Source organism: Malus domestica, chromosome 17 (genome assembly GCF_042453785.1).
Source record: "Malus domestica chromosome 17, GDT2T_hap1".
In the NCBI taxonomy this organism is placed as follows: domain Eukaryota; kingdom Viridiplantae; phylum Streptophyta; class Magnoliopsida; order Rosales; family Rosaceae; genus Malus; species Malus domestica.
Window position 1 is genome coordinate 30,571,382 of NC_091677.1, and position 17,213 is coordinate 30,588,594.

Sequence of the window (17,213 nt, forward strand, 5' to 3'; positions counted from 1 at the left end):
GCTCCCTCACACTCCCTCGGCAAACACTCTCAATATAATGCAAAGGCATCATCATTAAAGCCAAGCCATCATCATTATGTCTTGCATCATCATTAAAGTAAAAGACAAACATCATCATTAAAGCAAAAGCAAGCATCATCATTATGTTTTTACTCATGATGATGTCCACCAAACTTTTGCTTTTACTTTGTCTGCAACTTTCATGCAACCCACACCATGTGATATTTACACCGAAAGCAAACACAGGTCACTTCATTGTTGTTAACACTTGACTCATAATTACTCGCAAATGTATGAGCCAAACACAACATACCCTCCTTAGTCTAGAAAGTAAGATCAACAATTCTAACATCTTGTCTTGATGGTGGCTAGAGCTACTCGCTGACTTAGACTTTTTCTTAGAAACCCTGACATGGATTCTTTTAATATAATAACCTCAGGTTTCTTCCTTTTCTTCTTCTCGACCTTAGGAGCATCCTTAGCGGTTTGCAGAGCAGGGAGCAGCCTGTCATTTTGGCATAAACCCATTTCGGGTCTAAAATGGGATGATTGGAGCACAGGGCTATAATGGCATCCCTCCTAAATTGGCATGGCATCCAAAAAACTAGTATTGTGCCAATTTCTCTCTCTTTCTCTCTCTCAACACTCTTCCGTATCGTGTAGAGTATGCGAAATTCTAGAAGACACAAATTGGCACAATACTAGTTTTTTGGACATTCGAAACAGGTAATGATGCACATACGAGTAAGGGTGCATATCCTAATTTGATAACAGATCAGTATTTCCTTCCATAAGGGCGACAAAGGGAATCTTGACCCCAAATCAAAATACCGGGGATGAACCCCGGTGCAAAGGCGATTGTCGGAAGGTTTGGCAAGTGTTGCAGTTACGTCATTGTTATCCTCTTATCAAATTATGCAACCGTTCAATTGACGAGCATGACCTGCAAGGAAGGCCTCTTCATTCTCCTTGTTACGAACTCTGATCATAGTGGGCTAAAAGAAAATAACCACATTAACGTGGGGTGCCGGATGAACAGATGAGATGGCAGCCATATTCTCTGGGTGATGAAACAATTTGGTGAAGGAATCTGAATTGAAAAATGAAGAGACAGTCAATGTGTTGTAGGATTGATGTTGAAATTGGGGATTTGATGAAGAAAGAAAGACGAGGATTTGAAGAATACTCAAGGAAACAAAATCATCTAGCCGTTGAAAACGGATCGACTTTTATTTTGATCAACGAATCTAACGGTTAAAATCAGTACAGAATATTAACAGTAATTTCTTGATTTTCATGCACATGCAACAAACTCAAAGTTTCATCATTGCAAACTTTATGGTACGACTTCCAAGACCACATGTCTGAATTTGAAACGTCTCCACTACTCTCTGAGCATCGAATCACCATACGGAGCTAGAAAATTAAACAGTACATATTCTAGTTTACTCTAAAAGGCATGGTTTTTGGATAACTATTCATCCTCAAGTGGAACAGGTTGCCTTTCAAATGCATAGTGTGGGAAAATTGTGGGACCATGATTTTTTTGGATTAGAGAATAAGGCTGATAAGAATACAATTACCTCAAAAGTCCGGTCATGAACTCTAAGGCTCCAAGCAGACCTGGATCAAATGGAGCAGTGTTGCCACGCCTTGATCCTAAGCTACGTCCCAGATCAACACGTGACATCACTACGTACCTGTCCATTCATCACGTCTCACCTTCGAGACACGACCAAAACAGAACAACGATTCAACAACACAATAACTTTTCTCTTATATCGTGGCTGGATCTAACCCTATGTTAGACTGCCTACGTACTGATGAGTCAATATTATATTATATATTGACCCCCATTCTTAGTGTAATTTGGCAATTATTTTAGTAGAATTTTGATACTTTGCTTTATATTTTCAATGTAGGATATTCGATTTCTTCTGGAGCAAAACATGACCAAACGGACGAATTTTGGAGTGATTCATATTGGAGGACGTTCATGTGTTCCTTATCTTGTTCGTGTCAAAATCTCAGCAATTTCTACCAAGCGGTTATTTTCTGGAGATTAAATGAAGGAGCAGTGCGCGTTGTTGGAAAGTGACGTTTTTGGGTTTAAACTGCATTTTTGGAGCCCAATATGACCTTAGATGGGTTCGTGGCCTTCTGGAGAAGTGTTCAAAATAGTCCAAGCTTTAAATCCAGCTATTTTGGGCTAGTTTTGGAGCTGATTTGGGTCCAGAACGTGGCTGTACAGATTTTTGGGCGAATTTACCAAGTTAATTTAAGATTATGTTTCCTATTTTATTTCAATTTATTATGTTTCCTAGTTTTATTCTAAGACCTTTTAGGGCTTTATTTTGTATTAGTATAAATAAGATATTTAGCCATTAGGTTAGAGGGGAGGGGGGAGAGCGCACGCATTTTGGCTTTAGAGAGCTTTTGACGATTCAAGTTTATTTTCAAGGTGTTTTCTATCCTTGTTTTTAATAATATTTTATTTTATGATTATTTGTAACTAGTTTCGTTTGCTAGGGTGAGGCCATGAGCCTTAGCAAGAATATGTAGTTTCTTTTCAATTTGTTTATGATATTATGCATGCAAGTTTTGAATTATTAATCACTGTGCTTTAAACTATCTAATTGTCTTAATGATTGGCCACCATTAAGAAAAGTAATTTGATGCAATTTTGGCGGAGGCTTGTCCCTGAAATTGGCGCTGGCTTCTTGTGGTTAATATGTGTAATGGACGACATGTCTTAAGGGTTGTATGGTTTTTCAAAAGAATTTCACAAAACTTAATGAGTCTTGCATGTTCACATTCGATCTGAACGCCACGGACGGGTTGCATGTTAGATATACGTTCTATGTTGGAGGTTCCAAGTAGGATACACTTTAGGAAAACCTAACCTTCAAAATATACATATGTAATTCATAAGTAATTGGAAGAACTACGTAGGATTGTTAAGGTGACTGCGGAACCCTAGTGCTCAAATTTATTTTCAAAACTATTTTCTTTTGTTTTATCTATTTTCCTAATTTATTTAATTGTTTTTAATTAAATTCGTTTTTAATATTTTAGATTATAAAATCACCTTTTTCCAAACTTTTGTTTTCAAATAATTAATTAATATTTGGTATATACATAAATTATTCATTCAATCCCTATGGAGATCGACCTTACTTGAGTTGCTATACTAAGATAACCTTGTACTCTTACAAGTATTTTTAAGTGCTTTTATCCTTACTTTTGCAGTTGGTACAAATCCCTATCACATACCATAGATGAAATCAAACCATTCATAGTTCACATTCTCCTACATTACTAGTACATTATAACAGAAAAGCATAGAATTCCATAATTACTCAATGGCAATCGACGAGCATCACTAGGTTCTATAATACGTGAGTCAACCATTTCATAACCAGTGTGTTTGTCCCCCCTTCACGTTTATCGCATTGTTTTCTAGCTATTCCCGTAACCATAACAACAAGTCAAATCAATGAATCAAAGATGCGAAATATTAACGTTTAGCTAAGTTAATCAACCAATCAAGTTATATAGCACTTCATTAAATTTAATAAAGCTAACCTCCAACAAGTTTGTTGTACTTTCTTTGCTAGAATCCAAATCAATAGCATTGTAGCTCTAAATTACAAACACAAATGTCTACCGAGCACATCCACTCTATACAACCTTAGGTAGGCAATGATCACCATCGCAACCAAGCATGACCACTCCTAAAATGCTTATAGTCCCCGTTGCGGATATACCAAGCAGAACCATAGCATAATCTAATCGTACAGGTAATGATCACTCATCGCGGATATTCCAAACATGATCACTCCTAAAACACGTATGGTCTCCTATCGCGGATATACCAAGCTTGATCACTCCTAGAATGTGTATGGTCCCCCATTGTGGATAAACCAAGCAGAACCATAAGCACAATCTAATAACATAAGCAGTGATCACCTATCACAGATATACCAAGCAAGACCGTATCCTGTAGCTCTAGGTAGTGATCACCAATCGCTAATATACCAATCATGATCACCCCTAGGATGCGTATGGTCCACCAGTGTGAATATACCAAGCAGAACCATAGGCATAGTCTAATCGTGTAGGCAGTGATCACCCTTCGCAGATATACCAAGCATGATCACCCCTGAAATACGTATGGTCCCTTATCACGAATATACCAAGCAGAACCATCCATGTACCACTGCTACATGGTGCAATCATATCATTACACAACAAGCACTAAATTAGTATGAATCATAATTACTAGCACACACCAGCGATCCCACAAGACAAACGACCATTGAATCACATAATACACATTCTATAACATATGTCAATTCATCATGAATCACAATTTTAAATGTACATCCTATCGATTCCACTTAACTAACCAATCTTTAATCACCCAGACAAACGAGTTCTATGGAATAATTCTAACGAGGTTCCAACTCATATTTTCATAAAATAGATAGATGGTAGAGTTTAAAAGTAATATTTTAATATAAAACACATTTGTAGAACCATCCCATATCCACTAAATATACTAGCATGGGAATTGTTAGGGTAATCACCGATACCGCATATATTAAGTCTATCATAGTGCACAATCAAAACATCCCATATAGAAGGAATTTACTAACCATGATTTGAACATTTTCATTACCAACTGTCGTTTCAGTAAAATGTGAAGTTCAATAATATACTTTTGCTTCATAAGCCAAAATAGACTGGCAGAACATTTACTAATCTAGGGTTATTACATAAAGAATAAAACTATTACAAGTTAAAGGTGTCCCGCACACCAATCACATCAACAGATTTACCATCAATGAGGGCTTAAGATTTTGGTATAAGATTTGTCAAAAACCATAACCGAATGAAGAAGATGTGAAGATTTGAAGTTGGGGAGCCAAATGGTGGAGAGAAAAAAATCCAGAACAGCGGCAAAGCTGCTGGCTTTACACGCAGGGAAGAAGAAAAAGGAAGCCTATTGGCATCCAGAAAGTTCCATTCGAACTTACCAGAAAGCCTTTTTATTCTGAAAATTCATAATTTGCTCGTTCGAATTTCAAATTCCAATTCGTTTGTGCTCACGCGTTCATAATAATACGTACTATCTAAATATACTAAGAAAGTAAAAAAAATATTAAAGGATCAAATACATTCATGTAAAATCCCCCCCCCCAAAAAATATACGTTGCAAATATAAACGCATCGAAACTAAGGATACAAAATATGTAATTTTAAACAGTGAAATCCGGGTATGGGATTTCACAAGTGTACCATTGTCACCCTGTTCTGGGACAATAAACGAAGTCTAAGTGACTCCTTTGGTATGACCATGCTTGTTCCACAGGACACGAGATCAAATTCAGATATGGAATCAATCAAATTCTTCATATGTGCGCCGCAAACAATCAGAACTCCTAAAAGGGTGCAATATCTACTTCTAGATATCATCTAGGATTCTCCCAATTTAGAACGAGGATTCTATTCTCAAAAGGTCTCTCTCCAAACAGTACAAATAGACTTATCTAGGGTTTGTCTCTGGTAACGCAATATGTGAGACCCTGAAATTTTAGAAGTGTTTTTATGAACTTTGGAGTGCCTTCGAATTTTACAATTTCTAGTTTCTTTTTAATGGGTGATAATTTTACTTGAGTTCAAATATTATTTTGAGGTAAAAAGATAAAAATGGACGAGATTACGAGCTCGTGGCATCGTTTAAATTAATTTTCGGAGCTCGAACGAACTTACAATGAAACTTTAAATCTGACGGATTGGAGAACACCATGTGGCAATCAAAAAATGACTGACTTTGACGCATGGCAGCAAACAATGGTTGGTTTCTACACGTGGCAGCAGCCAACAATTCCAGCAAAAGAGATGTTGGTCATCATCTAAATTCACCATGTTATTGCATGGTAAGTTGGGATCGAACCCAAAGAAAAAGAATAGAAAAATGGAAGAAAGATCAAATTTTCCTTCTTAGTTTAACTCTTGGCGAGTTGCCATCGGACCTTAACTAAAACGAACCGATGCATTTGCACCTATTTATATGAGAAGAAAGTCGGTTTCTTCTTCTTCTTCGTACAACCTGAAACACAAGGCAAATAAGCAAAGTTTCCATTAATCTTTCAAAATTTGTAACTTTCAATCTGGGATTCCAATTGAGGAACAGTTTTCGCCTATATGTTCAATGAATCGAACTCAATGTTCTAAGGTAAATTTTAGGATTATTATTTAAATTTGAATAATTCGTTCATATTGGATTTATGACTAATTAGGCTTAAATCTTTGATTTCAAGCTTGTTCTTGCACGATTTGAGGGCTTTGAAACCTGTTTGATGACTGGAGAACAATTTCTGAGACATAAAGGTAAAGATTTACACATGATCAAATTGTTGGGATTTTGTACAAGTTTCATATGGATGAGATATAGAGAAATTTGATGTTTGACTCGAAATTCATCAAATTTGGTCTTTAAAGGACGTTTATATGGAAAAAGTGAGTTGTACTATTGATGGATTGCGTTTTGGCTTAAAATATATGTTCAATTTCTGGGAAACAGACCTCAAAGCCGTTGGTTTCATACCAGGGATTGAACTGTAAAAACAGTTTCAATTTTGGGGTAATTTTGTAAATTACCGAAAGTTCAGGGGCCAAAGTGCAATTAAAGTTTGGGGAACTATTTGAAATAATAAAAAGTTTAAATACAGAATTTTTATTCTGGTTAAGTGAAGGTCCATATTGGATATAGTTGTTGCTATGGGAATAAAGTTTAGTCATTATATGTGGACATGTAGTGACATATTGTAATTGTTCAACTAGGGATTCCAATTACTCGCGATGCTTGCATTTAATCGAGGTTTGGGGAGGAATATTGTTTGCTTGGCTTGGAGGCCAGGAAAGGGAATCCTCACTTACCCTAGTCATGGAATTTTATGAATGTATGTATATGTAAACATACAAATGCCTATGAAAGCTGCATATATTTTGTTGTGTTAGAATCATGAGGATTTTGTTTTATATCATGCTATGCATCTTGTTTTATGCTACAAATTAAAGTGATGACTTGAGACTGAAGGGGGCATAGCAACCGCCTTGGGTTTCGATCCCCTAAATCTCCGGAGGGGCTACCTTTCTAGGAGAGGTATTAGGATATCTAAGGGTAGAGCATTAAAGGACTCTCTCGCTACACCTTACCATAAGTATATTCATTCGGAGTTGGTCCAGATAAGGGGGTAGTTGATCATTGGACCGGTCATCAGGCATGTAGGGATTTATTGGGATCCTTGTTTTATTTTTAAAAGGAAATTGTGTGAGCATACAATCTATTTTCAAAACTAAACAAATCTTTTGTTGTGCATCATTTTCCTACAGTATATATAGTGTCATATATTATTTTCAAACCTAGCTAGGGCAGATTCCCTGAGGGGGGGAGACCTTTGTGATGCTCACCCCCTACTTTATTACAGGATCGGTGCATCTACAATAGATGTTATGGACTAAAGTCGGGACTAGCGTTGTTTGTTACTTGTCAACTTCTTGGTTGTTCATTGACTCTTTCTAAGTATTTTTATTTGTACATATACTTGATTGCCTCACTGTTTTGAAGGGATTTTTGTAGCCAAACTCAGCGTTTTACATTTTCAAATCGTACTAAGGAGTTGGTTTAGTATGATAATTACCTTAAACTCTTTGGTCTTGTTGTAAAATTTTTATCCAAATTCAGTTGCCCTTTTATTCTTCGCTTTACCAAAATGATTTCCGCTTCTGTACCGCTTAAAAATAAATTATTTTATTCCCCTCAAATAGCCTTATGTTCTATTAGGAATGTAATGCTATAGTGTTGAATTTTAACAATATAGTATTGCATTACTAGTAGTGCGTGACACTGTTATGTGCCCCTTTTTGGGGCGTGACACAATCTCTGCACTATAATTCTCTTGCCTAATACTTGAGTCTAAAACTGCTTACTAACTTGACCGTTAGACCCTGTCCTGGCCTTTGTTCTCTGTTTTGTAGGTTATTCGGATTAATGCCTCTACCATTCGCAACAGTGCTTAAATTTGGTTCCAACAAAGTAGACGTAATGCATATTATGCTGGCTATTAATGCAAGTGCTAATAATATCAGCCAACGCAGCCATATTATCAGAAGGGTGCCTTCACAGGAGAAACGCAGCTTGAATTCCTGCATAAATATCTGCTCAAGACCCTCACCATAATTCCATAAAAAACTATTACCATCTTTGATTTTTCTAATTTCATTTCTCTTTTTACAAATAGTTGCTACAATTTGAAAGTAATTTGTATTTTTATCCCCCAATTGCAACCTTTTTAACCTTGGCTTTCTGCGCCCACATAATTTCCTCTTCCTTTAACACTTCACTTATCTCTAGTTTTAGCTTCCAAATCCATATTAATGTTTGTATCTTGACCCATCATAATTTTATCGTGTATATCACTTTTGTAGAATTATCAGAGAGACGGGCCGAGAGCCCACTTCCAACAACATCGATATTGTCCCTAACTTGGTAATTACCACCTGCACAATCTGTCAGGTGTGGATTTTTATTACAAAAAGCCTCGGGGTTGGATATAGCGGGGTAATTCTATTTAAATTGTTTTTCTCCTTTCCCTCTAGCTGATGTGGGATTGAACACGCCCCGCACATGAGACCCCATTTTTGTGGGTCACACGTGCCCCGCACATGAGACCCCATTTTTGTGGGTCACACGTGGAGATCCGCACATCGGCAACCACATGCAGTCAAGAGGACTCACGCTACACACGGGGTCAAGGGACCCACTCACGCAAGGTCAAGAGGAGATCCGCACATCGGCAACCATGTGGAGTCAAAGGGAATCACGCTACACACGGGGTATGGCTCGCATGTAAGATCCCATTTTTGTGGGTCACAAATGAAGATCCGCACATCGACAACTACGTGTAGTCAAGGGGACTCACGCTACACACGGGGTCAAGGGACACACTCAAGCAAGGTCAAGGGGATCCACCCATGATGTGGTAGTACGGGCCCGGTCCTTGGCTTTGATACCATGTAGAATTATGGGAGAGATAGGCCGATGACCCACTTCCAACAACACCGATATTGTCTCCAACTTAGTAATTGCTATCTACACAATCTGTCAGGTGTGAGGTTTTATCACAAAATGTCTTGGTGTTGGTTTAAGTGGGGTAATTCTATTTAAACTGCTTTTCTCCTTTCCCTCTAGCCGATGTGGGATTCAACAACTTTGGGCATTTAAAAGCTTATTCTTGTGATCTTTGATATCACCAAATGTCTCCTTATTCCAGTTTTTAACAAAGAACTTACGGGACCCAGCACAATCCCTAAATTTGTCAATGGTCTGAAGCAATCAACACTGTGCCATGGTTTCTTAACAAAATCCTTAGAGTTAGGGTGATGCAACCACTTCAAACGCAAAAGGTATAATTAGCATTACTCACCGTTATCAAAATATTTATTAGTAGTATGGGACTATGATCAAAGCTACAAATTGGGACGTTATGCAAGCTATAATCATGAAATTCAGTTAGCCACTGAGGATTAGCTATACCTCTGTCAAGTTTTTCATAGACTAGTGTTATCGGTGTGACCATTACACCAAGTACAAGGCACATCGGTTGCATTTAGGGATGAAGATTTCCATTGTTCATGAAAGTAATAAACTTATTCATGTAACTGTACTTTGACAACCACCAAGCTTTTCTAAAGGGTAAAAAATTTGGTTAAAATCCCCAATTAGACACCAAGGTTGATTAAAAGGATTGAGTTAAAATTTCCTCCCCAAGACAATCCTGTAAATGTTTTTTAGGAAGGCATGAACAAAAGTAACGAACTGCAGACGGTCATTGCACAAATCCTTCACAACACAGTGAATAAAACGGGAAATGGATTTCCAAACGAAACATCAACACTGGTAGAATTCGAAAACAAGCAAATTCCACCCAATGAGATCGTAGCAAAAAACCGGATTAAAGAACCTCCCATAGAAGTATTTTTAGACCTTATCTAAAGACATCTTCATTTCAAACAAGCAAAAAAGGTCCAGTTTAATTGAAGTACACAAAACTAAAATACAGTTAAAATCAGGTCTCCCTAGACCCCTACAGTTCCAAGTGTTGCACTTCATCTGTCAATTTCATCAAGAGGACTCTTGTGACTCCCTTCTGCTTCAGCAACCTCCTCTCGGATACGCTTCCTCAGACTTTAGACTCCCCACTTTAGGCCTAGGCGCCGCCATAATGGATGCGACGTCATCCTCAGCAGCAGATCCACATTCCTTAATACTCTTACTTCCTTTCATACCTACTACATCCCCATGCTCTCTGTTAGCACTCATTCCAGTCTTCCTCCAATTTTCGTCTCGAGTTTTAAACATATTTTAATATTTTTTGAACATATGATTGCATAAAAGTTATATGAAACTTTGTTTATCCAAGTTTAACTATGTAGTTGTTTGCCCAAGTTTAATTTGACGTCTCCTCCTTTTGGCTAAAGCCAACTAAAAACCATTTCTTTGCGTGTGGCCTTCTGTCAGCTAAAGTTGGTAGGAACAAATTAACTAAAAAAAAAAAACTAAACTAAAAATTCTTGCCTTAACTTAACACTAAGTTGGGTACAGTGGGGCCTATTGATTGCCCTTCAATTTTTGGGCCAGTGGAGCAATGTTTTTGAGTTTTAGGCTATTTGTACCCTTGTCATCCACCGTTGGAAGTTCAAAAATTGGGGGTGCATGGGAGGCTGCGTTGGGGTGTTTGTGGATGATGTGTTCATGTTTGACGGCATTTTGGAAGAAATGTAGTGAACTGAGAAAATGTTTAATTTTTTAATTTTGACGGCACTTAGATAGAAATTGGGGTAAACTTAATTGCGAAATTGTGCTTAAATAGAAGTCATAGTTGTAATAAGGATACAGTTATGTGATTGTATTTCTAATGAAAAAATTAGCTTAATTAATTAAAATTCGTGTGAATATGTGAATTTTTCTTTCTTAGTTAATTAAAATCGTGTGATGTTACATGCTGACTATACAGATATCATGCTCATCTTCTCATCAATTTAATGTAAAGCTAAAAGACAAAATTCGAATGATTATTTTTAATTAATTAAAAAAATTAACAATAGTAAAATTTGAACATATGATCCTCCAAAAAACTCGAAAGTGACTGGGTCACCCATGTTTTCTATAGCTAAATATGTTGTGGTTGTAGAACTCCAAGTTTATTTAGTACTGTTGAATTTTGGCGTCTTATGTGGTAATATGTTTAATAATTGGACCTCGATCTACCAGGCCTTAACGACTTAAGAGTTTTATTTAGCTTGTCTCTCAAACTGGTGGTGTTCTTTTCCTATGTATATATACATGTGAAGAATTCTTGTGGAACAAAACTGCCGAAATGTCCCAGGTGCATGAAAGTGAAAGTCCTGAAGATAAGGTGGTCGAAATTTTGTCCAGATTGCCACCCAAGTCTCTGATGCGATTCAAATGCATACGCAAGTCTTGGTGCACTCTCATCAATAGTCCAAGTTTTGTGGCCAAACACCTCAACAATTCCGTGGACAACAAACGCTCATCCAACACTTGTATCCTTCTCAACCGTTCTCAGATGCCCGTTTTCCCAGACAACAGTTGGAAATATGAAGTTTTTTGGTCCATGATTAGCCTTTCCATTGATAGTGATGAGCACAACCTTCATTATGATGTTGAGGACCTAAATATACCGTTTCCAATGGAAGACCATCATCCTGTAGTGATTCACGGTCATTGCAATGGGATTGTCTGTGTAATAACAGGGAAACATGTTGTTTTATGCAATCCTGCAATTGGGGAATTCAGGCAACTTCCCGATTGCCTCCTTCTACCCCTTCCCAACATAAAATTCCAATTGGAGACGAGCTTTGGAGGATTGGGATTCGGCTATGATTGCAAAGCTAAAGAATACAAGGTTGTGCGAATTACAGAAAATTGTGAGTATTCAGATGCTGAACGAACATATTACCATCGTATTGATCTTCCTCATACGGCTCAGGTATACACCACGACTGCTAACTCTTGGAAGGAGATCAAGATTGATATATCAAGTAAAAGCTATCTTGATTCTTGTCCAGTGTACTTGAAGGGATTTTGTTATTGGATTGCAAATGATGGCGAGGAATTCATACTTTCATTTGATTTAGGTGATGAGATATTTCATAGAATACAAATGCCTCTTGGGAGAGAATCCAGTTTGCAGTTTTGTAATCTTTTTCTGTATAATGAATCCCTTGCTTGTTTTTGCTCTCTTTACGGTCCAAGTGACAATTCTAGATTATTTGAAATATTTGAAATATGGGTAATGGATGACTATCACGGAGTGAAGAGTTCATGGACAAAACTCCTAGCCATTGGACCCTTTAAACACAATGAGAATCCATTGACATTTTGGAAAAGTGACGAGTTTCTTATGGCTACCTCAGATAGAAGAGCCACCTCTTATAATTCGAGTACCGGAAACCTCAAGTATCTTCATATTCCTCCTATTATGAATGAGGTTATAGATTTACAAGCTCTTATTTATGTGGAAAGTATTGTTCCAGTCAACTGAGTTGAGGGCAAAATTTCATTTTCTCCTATTTAATTTGTATAGGCTTGAGTTTGCATCTTCTAATTTTTCTTTGGGGCCTTTGTACTCTGTTTGCTTATCATGGACTGCCTTTCGTTTTTTGGCTTTCCATATTTTTAATGTTTTTTTATTTGGAAGTGTATGATAACTATTTTTAGAGTTAATTAATCCTAGCAATTCCCTTATGTTTTTATGTTTTTTTTATTCGGAAATTCCACTCTTAGAAATTACCTAATAACTTTGTAGGTAAATTACATAATACTACCTTAATTATAGATTGAATCACAATCTTATACCTTATGTTTTAAAAATTACAAAGTCATACCTCATCTTACGAATTTGTTGCAATGTCAGACATCCGTCAAACTTTTTGTTAAGTGCTAACGTGGCTTGAGATGGGTCCATCCTTAACCCAACTAGATTAAAAATTAAAAATAAAAGAGTAAATTTCATTTTACCACCTTAACTTTATGTCAAATAACAAACTCATACCTCATCTTTTAAACATTGCAATATCATATCTCATCTTAGATATTCATTGCAATGTCACACTTTAGTTAAATTTTCTGTTAATTTATCTGTTAAATAATAACGTGACAATTGTAAAGCTCACATTTTTGTTAGGGCAAAAGACTGTTTACTACCCTCATGTTTCGTGATTTTCAACATTTAGTACATCAATTTTTTTCATCCTAGAGTCATACCTAAAGTGTAAATTTTGGGACAGTCTCATACATCCGTTAGTTAAACTGTTAATTCTCCCGTTAAGTGATGACGTGGCACCCATGTGGACAATGACTGGCGCCATGTGTCATTAAAAATATTAAAATAATTAATTTTTAAAAAAAATAAAAAAAACCTTCTTCTTCTTCCTAGATTCGTTTTTTTTTTTCCTTCTTCTTCCTCTTCTTCTTCTCCTTCTTCTTCCCAGAAGGGCGTTGCTGAGCGAGGTCAGCGAGCAGGTGTAGGTCCTTAACTCCACCTTATCTTGAAGCGAACCCTATCGAGCTTCTGCTAAGCACACCACGCATGTCCTCGAGCTCGCCAAGAACGGTTGGTTGAAACGAAATCCCTAAATCACCCTCTGATCTCGCCTCAATTTTCTTTATTTTTTCCCCTCATTTCTTATCAGTTGTGAAGCTTTCGATGTTCTTGAATTGTTCGGAATTAACGAAATCCCTAAACCAAGGGCCGAACCCCCTATTTATGCTGCTCACGATGGCTATGTTCTTTTCCAAGTGGGCCTTATCGATTTTTCTGCGCCCTCGGCTTGCAGTCGTGATGGCGGCACGGTGCACATGTCGGATCTGCAGGCATCGATGCACATGTCGGGTTGTACGAGGCAGGAGTTACTGAGAAAGCAGAGAGGGAGGGCTTGGAGGAGAGAGAGAGAGGGCGGGGTTTCAGAAAAATGGGGAGCGGATTTGGTTCAATTCTTCAAAACCTCTCTTTCTCTCTGCACCTTGCTACTCAGCCATGGCGTTCCTGTTCTTGGAAGCTGTTATCGGTACTTCTCTAATGGCTTCTCTAATTTTTGTTTTTTCTGAGACTGGGAACTGATTTAATTTAGTCTTGCGCATCGTGTTTAATCTTTTTGTTTCAGTTTTGATTTTAATTAAATGTTAGGGCTTTTTTGAAGTTGAAGTTTGTATCTTTGTTCTCTAATGGCTAATATTGTGATGAGCTCGAACTGGGCTTTCTTTGTGGGTGTTTGGAGCTTCTGGTTCTTCGCCGGTGAAAGACGAAGGAGCTTGATCGAAGACGGAAGTGAAGAAGAAAAGGAGCGAAAGAGACGGAGGTGGAGGCGGAGAGAAGAGAGAAAGAAGTGGATCTTGGAGGAATGGGAGAGAATCTTGAGAGGAAGGGTAGGGTTTCTGGAAGATCTGGGAGTTGGATTCCAGGCGGGGGAAGAAGCCTGGGATTGGATTGGCGAAGACTGAATGGGTTTTTTTTTTTTTTTATATATATATATATTTTTTATTTAATTAATTATTTTAATATTTTAACTTTAAAAAAAATTAATATTCCACGTGGACCTTTAATGACACGTGGCGCCCAGTCATTGTCCACATAGGCGCCACATCATCATTTAACAGCAAACTTAACAGTTTGACTAACGGATGTATAAGACTGTCCCAAAATTAACACTTTAGGTATGACTTTGGGACGAAAAAAATTTGATGTACTAAATGTTGAAAACCACGAAACATGAGGGTAGTAAACAGTCTTTTGCCCTTTTTGTTAATATAGATGTCAAGTTTAAGCCACATGGACAAAAACTAATTAAAAATTGTTATTATTTATAAATATTTGAAAATAATAAAAAGTATTATAAAATTTAAAAAAAAAAAAATATATATATATATATATATATATTTACAAATTGGGCCCTAAATTAATGAAATTCACTCTATAGCCTCCTTCTCTTCTATCCTCAATCTACTTCCGACGACAACAGCCGATGGCATCCATTGCCATAGTTGCAGACCTCTACACCAGATAGTCGTATAATGACACGTGGCGTCCAGTCATTGTCCACATAGGCGCCACATCATCATTTAACAGCAAACTTAACAGTTTGACTAACAGATGTATAAGACTGTCCCAAAATTAACACTTTAGGTATGACTTTGGGACGAAAAAAATTTGATGTACTAAATGTTGAAAACCACGAAACATGAGGGTAGTAAACAGTCTTTTGCCCTTTTTGTTAATATAGATGTCAAGTTTAAGCCACATGGACAAAAACTAATTAAAAATTGTTATTATTTATAAATATTTGAAAATAATAAAAAGTATTATAAAATTAAAAAAAAAATATATATATATATATATATATATATATATTTACAATTTGGGCCCTAAATTAATGAAATTCACTCTATAGCCTCCTTCTCTTCTATCCTCAATCTACTTCCGACGACAACAGCCGATGGCATCCATTGCCATAGTTGCAGACCTCTACACCAGATAGTCGTATGATCCATATTTGAGAGATGACCCGATAGCCGCACGATCCGATGTGGAGAGAGAACTAAGAGAAGACCCTATCGCCAACGACGATGCAAGCGACGAGCTGGCAACCCGCCGTGCTTCCCTTCACCGTGGTGGACGAGGAGTCACCCGCTCCAGACGATCTGCCTACTGCGATCAGTGCCGAGTCGTTGGTGAATCCACTCACCCACTCTCACTTCCTCCTCTGCCACCAAACCTCGCCGTTCTCCACCTCCTTTCTCATCACCAAAACCCCAAAAATTGAGGAGTAATGTAATTGCGGTGTGGATGATTCGATGGGGGGGGGGGGTGTTTTGGCTGGATGATTCTCGTGGATTGCGCAACGAAGGGTCGAGAGGGTTGGGGTTGGTTGGGGAAGATGGGTGCTGGGAAGGTCTGCAACTTTTTCTTTTAAAATGATTAAACTTTTTTATATTTTAAATAGATTTTCTTGTTTTTGGCATTATTAGATTATTAAACTTTATTGAAATTATTTTTTTGGCACGTGGCACAAATTTGATGATATTTCATTAATTTGTTGTCAGGTCAGTATTTAAAAATAAATTGACGGAATTTTTAACGACGATATGACATTGCAATGTATTTGTAAATTCGAAGCACGATATTGTAATGTTTAAAATATAAGATACAAAATTATGATGTGACCTATAAATAAGGTGATTTTTTGTAATTTACTCAAAATAAAACTATTTAATTATTTTTATAAAAAATGGTGGGACCCATCCTTACAAACTATCAATCTCACTTTCTTCCCTAGCTGGCCATTCCATCCACCTTAACCTTCTGCCTTCTTCTTCCCCTTCTCTGCCTCCCGTAAGTCTCTTTTTTCTCCCTTTTCTTCCTTTTATGTTGTCTTCCTCATGAACGAGATGCAAGCACAATGAACTAGAGCTTCTTTCCTTTTTCTTTTAACTTTTCTAGTTTTCTAGAAAATAGGAGAACTTGGTTCCGGTGAACCAGAGATCAGATATGTGGTGGCTATGGTGGGTTATGGTGCTATTTTTATCACTCCAAATTCTAGAGGTAAATACCCACTGGGTTCTAATTCCAATGCCTTCAGAACTTGAATTGCAAAATATAAGAAATTCCAATTGAAGCTATTCTAAGAAAATTAGAAAGGAAAATTAAAGATTTCAAATAAATTATTCATGAAATTTCCAAAAATGATAGGATGGAGGAAACCCATATTTGAAAACGATATAAGATTTGGAGCACTTAGGGTGGTTGTCTGAGAATATGGGGGTCTGGGTGGGGGAAGGGTTGGTTGGGCTATTGGAGGTTGCAGGTGGTTTAGGATGGGTGAGTTGGGGCTGTGGAAAATTGGAAAGTCCTTCTACAGGAAGAGAAATGAGAAACGAAGGGAGGAGTCGAAGGAGTGGCAGAAAAGGCTGAGGTGAAGGGAGCAGCCGAGGAAGGAGTGGGACTAGATGAGGGAGAAGACGATGAGATCGATGTGGTCGGTGGTATTAAGGGTAATACTGTCAATACACTATCAAGGGATAATACTTAGAGGTTAAGGAAAGTTGTTATTTGTTATGAGTTAGT

General features: G+C 37.3%; 1 protein-coding gene and 1 long non-coding RNA gene across 2 annotated transcripts; both read left to right on the forward strand.

Annotated features, from left to right (window-relative positions):
* Positions 1 to 5,940: 5,940 nt before the first annotated feature.
* On the forward strand, positions 5,941 to 9,325 carry LOC139193908 (uncharacterized). The gene is made up of 3 exons (XR_011578447.1): positions 5,941 to 6,241; positions 6,327 to 6,396; positions 8,047 to 9,325. It is a non-coding gene; the product is annotated as an uncharacterized lncRNA (long non-coding RNA).
* Positions 9,326 to 11,344: 2,019 nt separating this feature from the next.
* LOC103401498 (F-box/kelch-repeat protein At3g06240) lies at positions 11,345 to 12,838 on the forward strand. Its single transcript, XM_008340205.4, has one exon. The coding sequence runs from the start codon at positions 11,448 to 11,450 to the stop codon at positions 12,633 to 12,635; it is 1,188 nt and encodes a 395-aa protein (XP_008338427.3). The 5' UTR covers positions 11,345 to 11,447; the 3' UTR covers positions 12,636 to 12,838.
* The last annotated feature ends 4,375 nt before the right edge of the window (positions 12,839 to 17,213 follow it).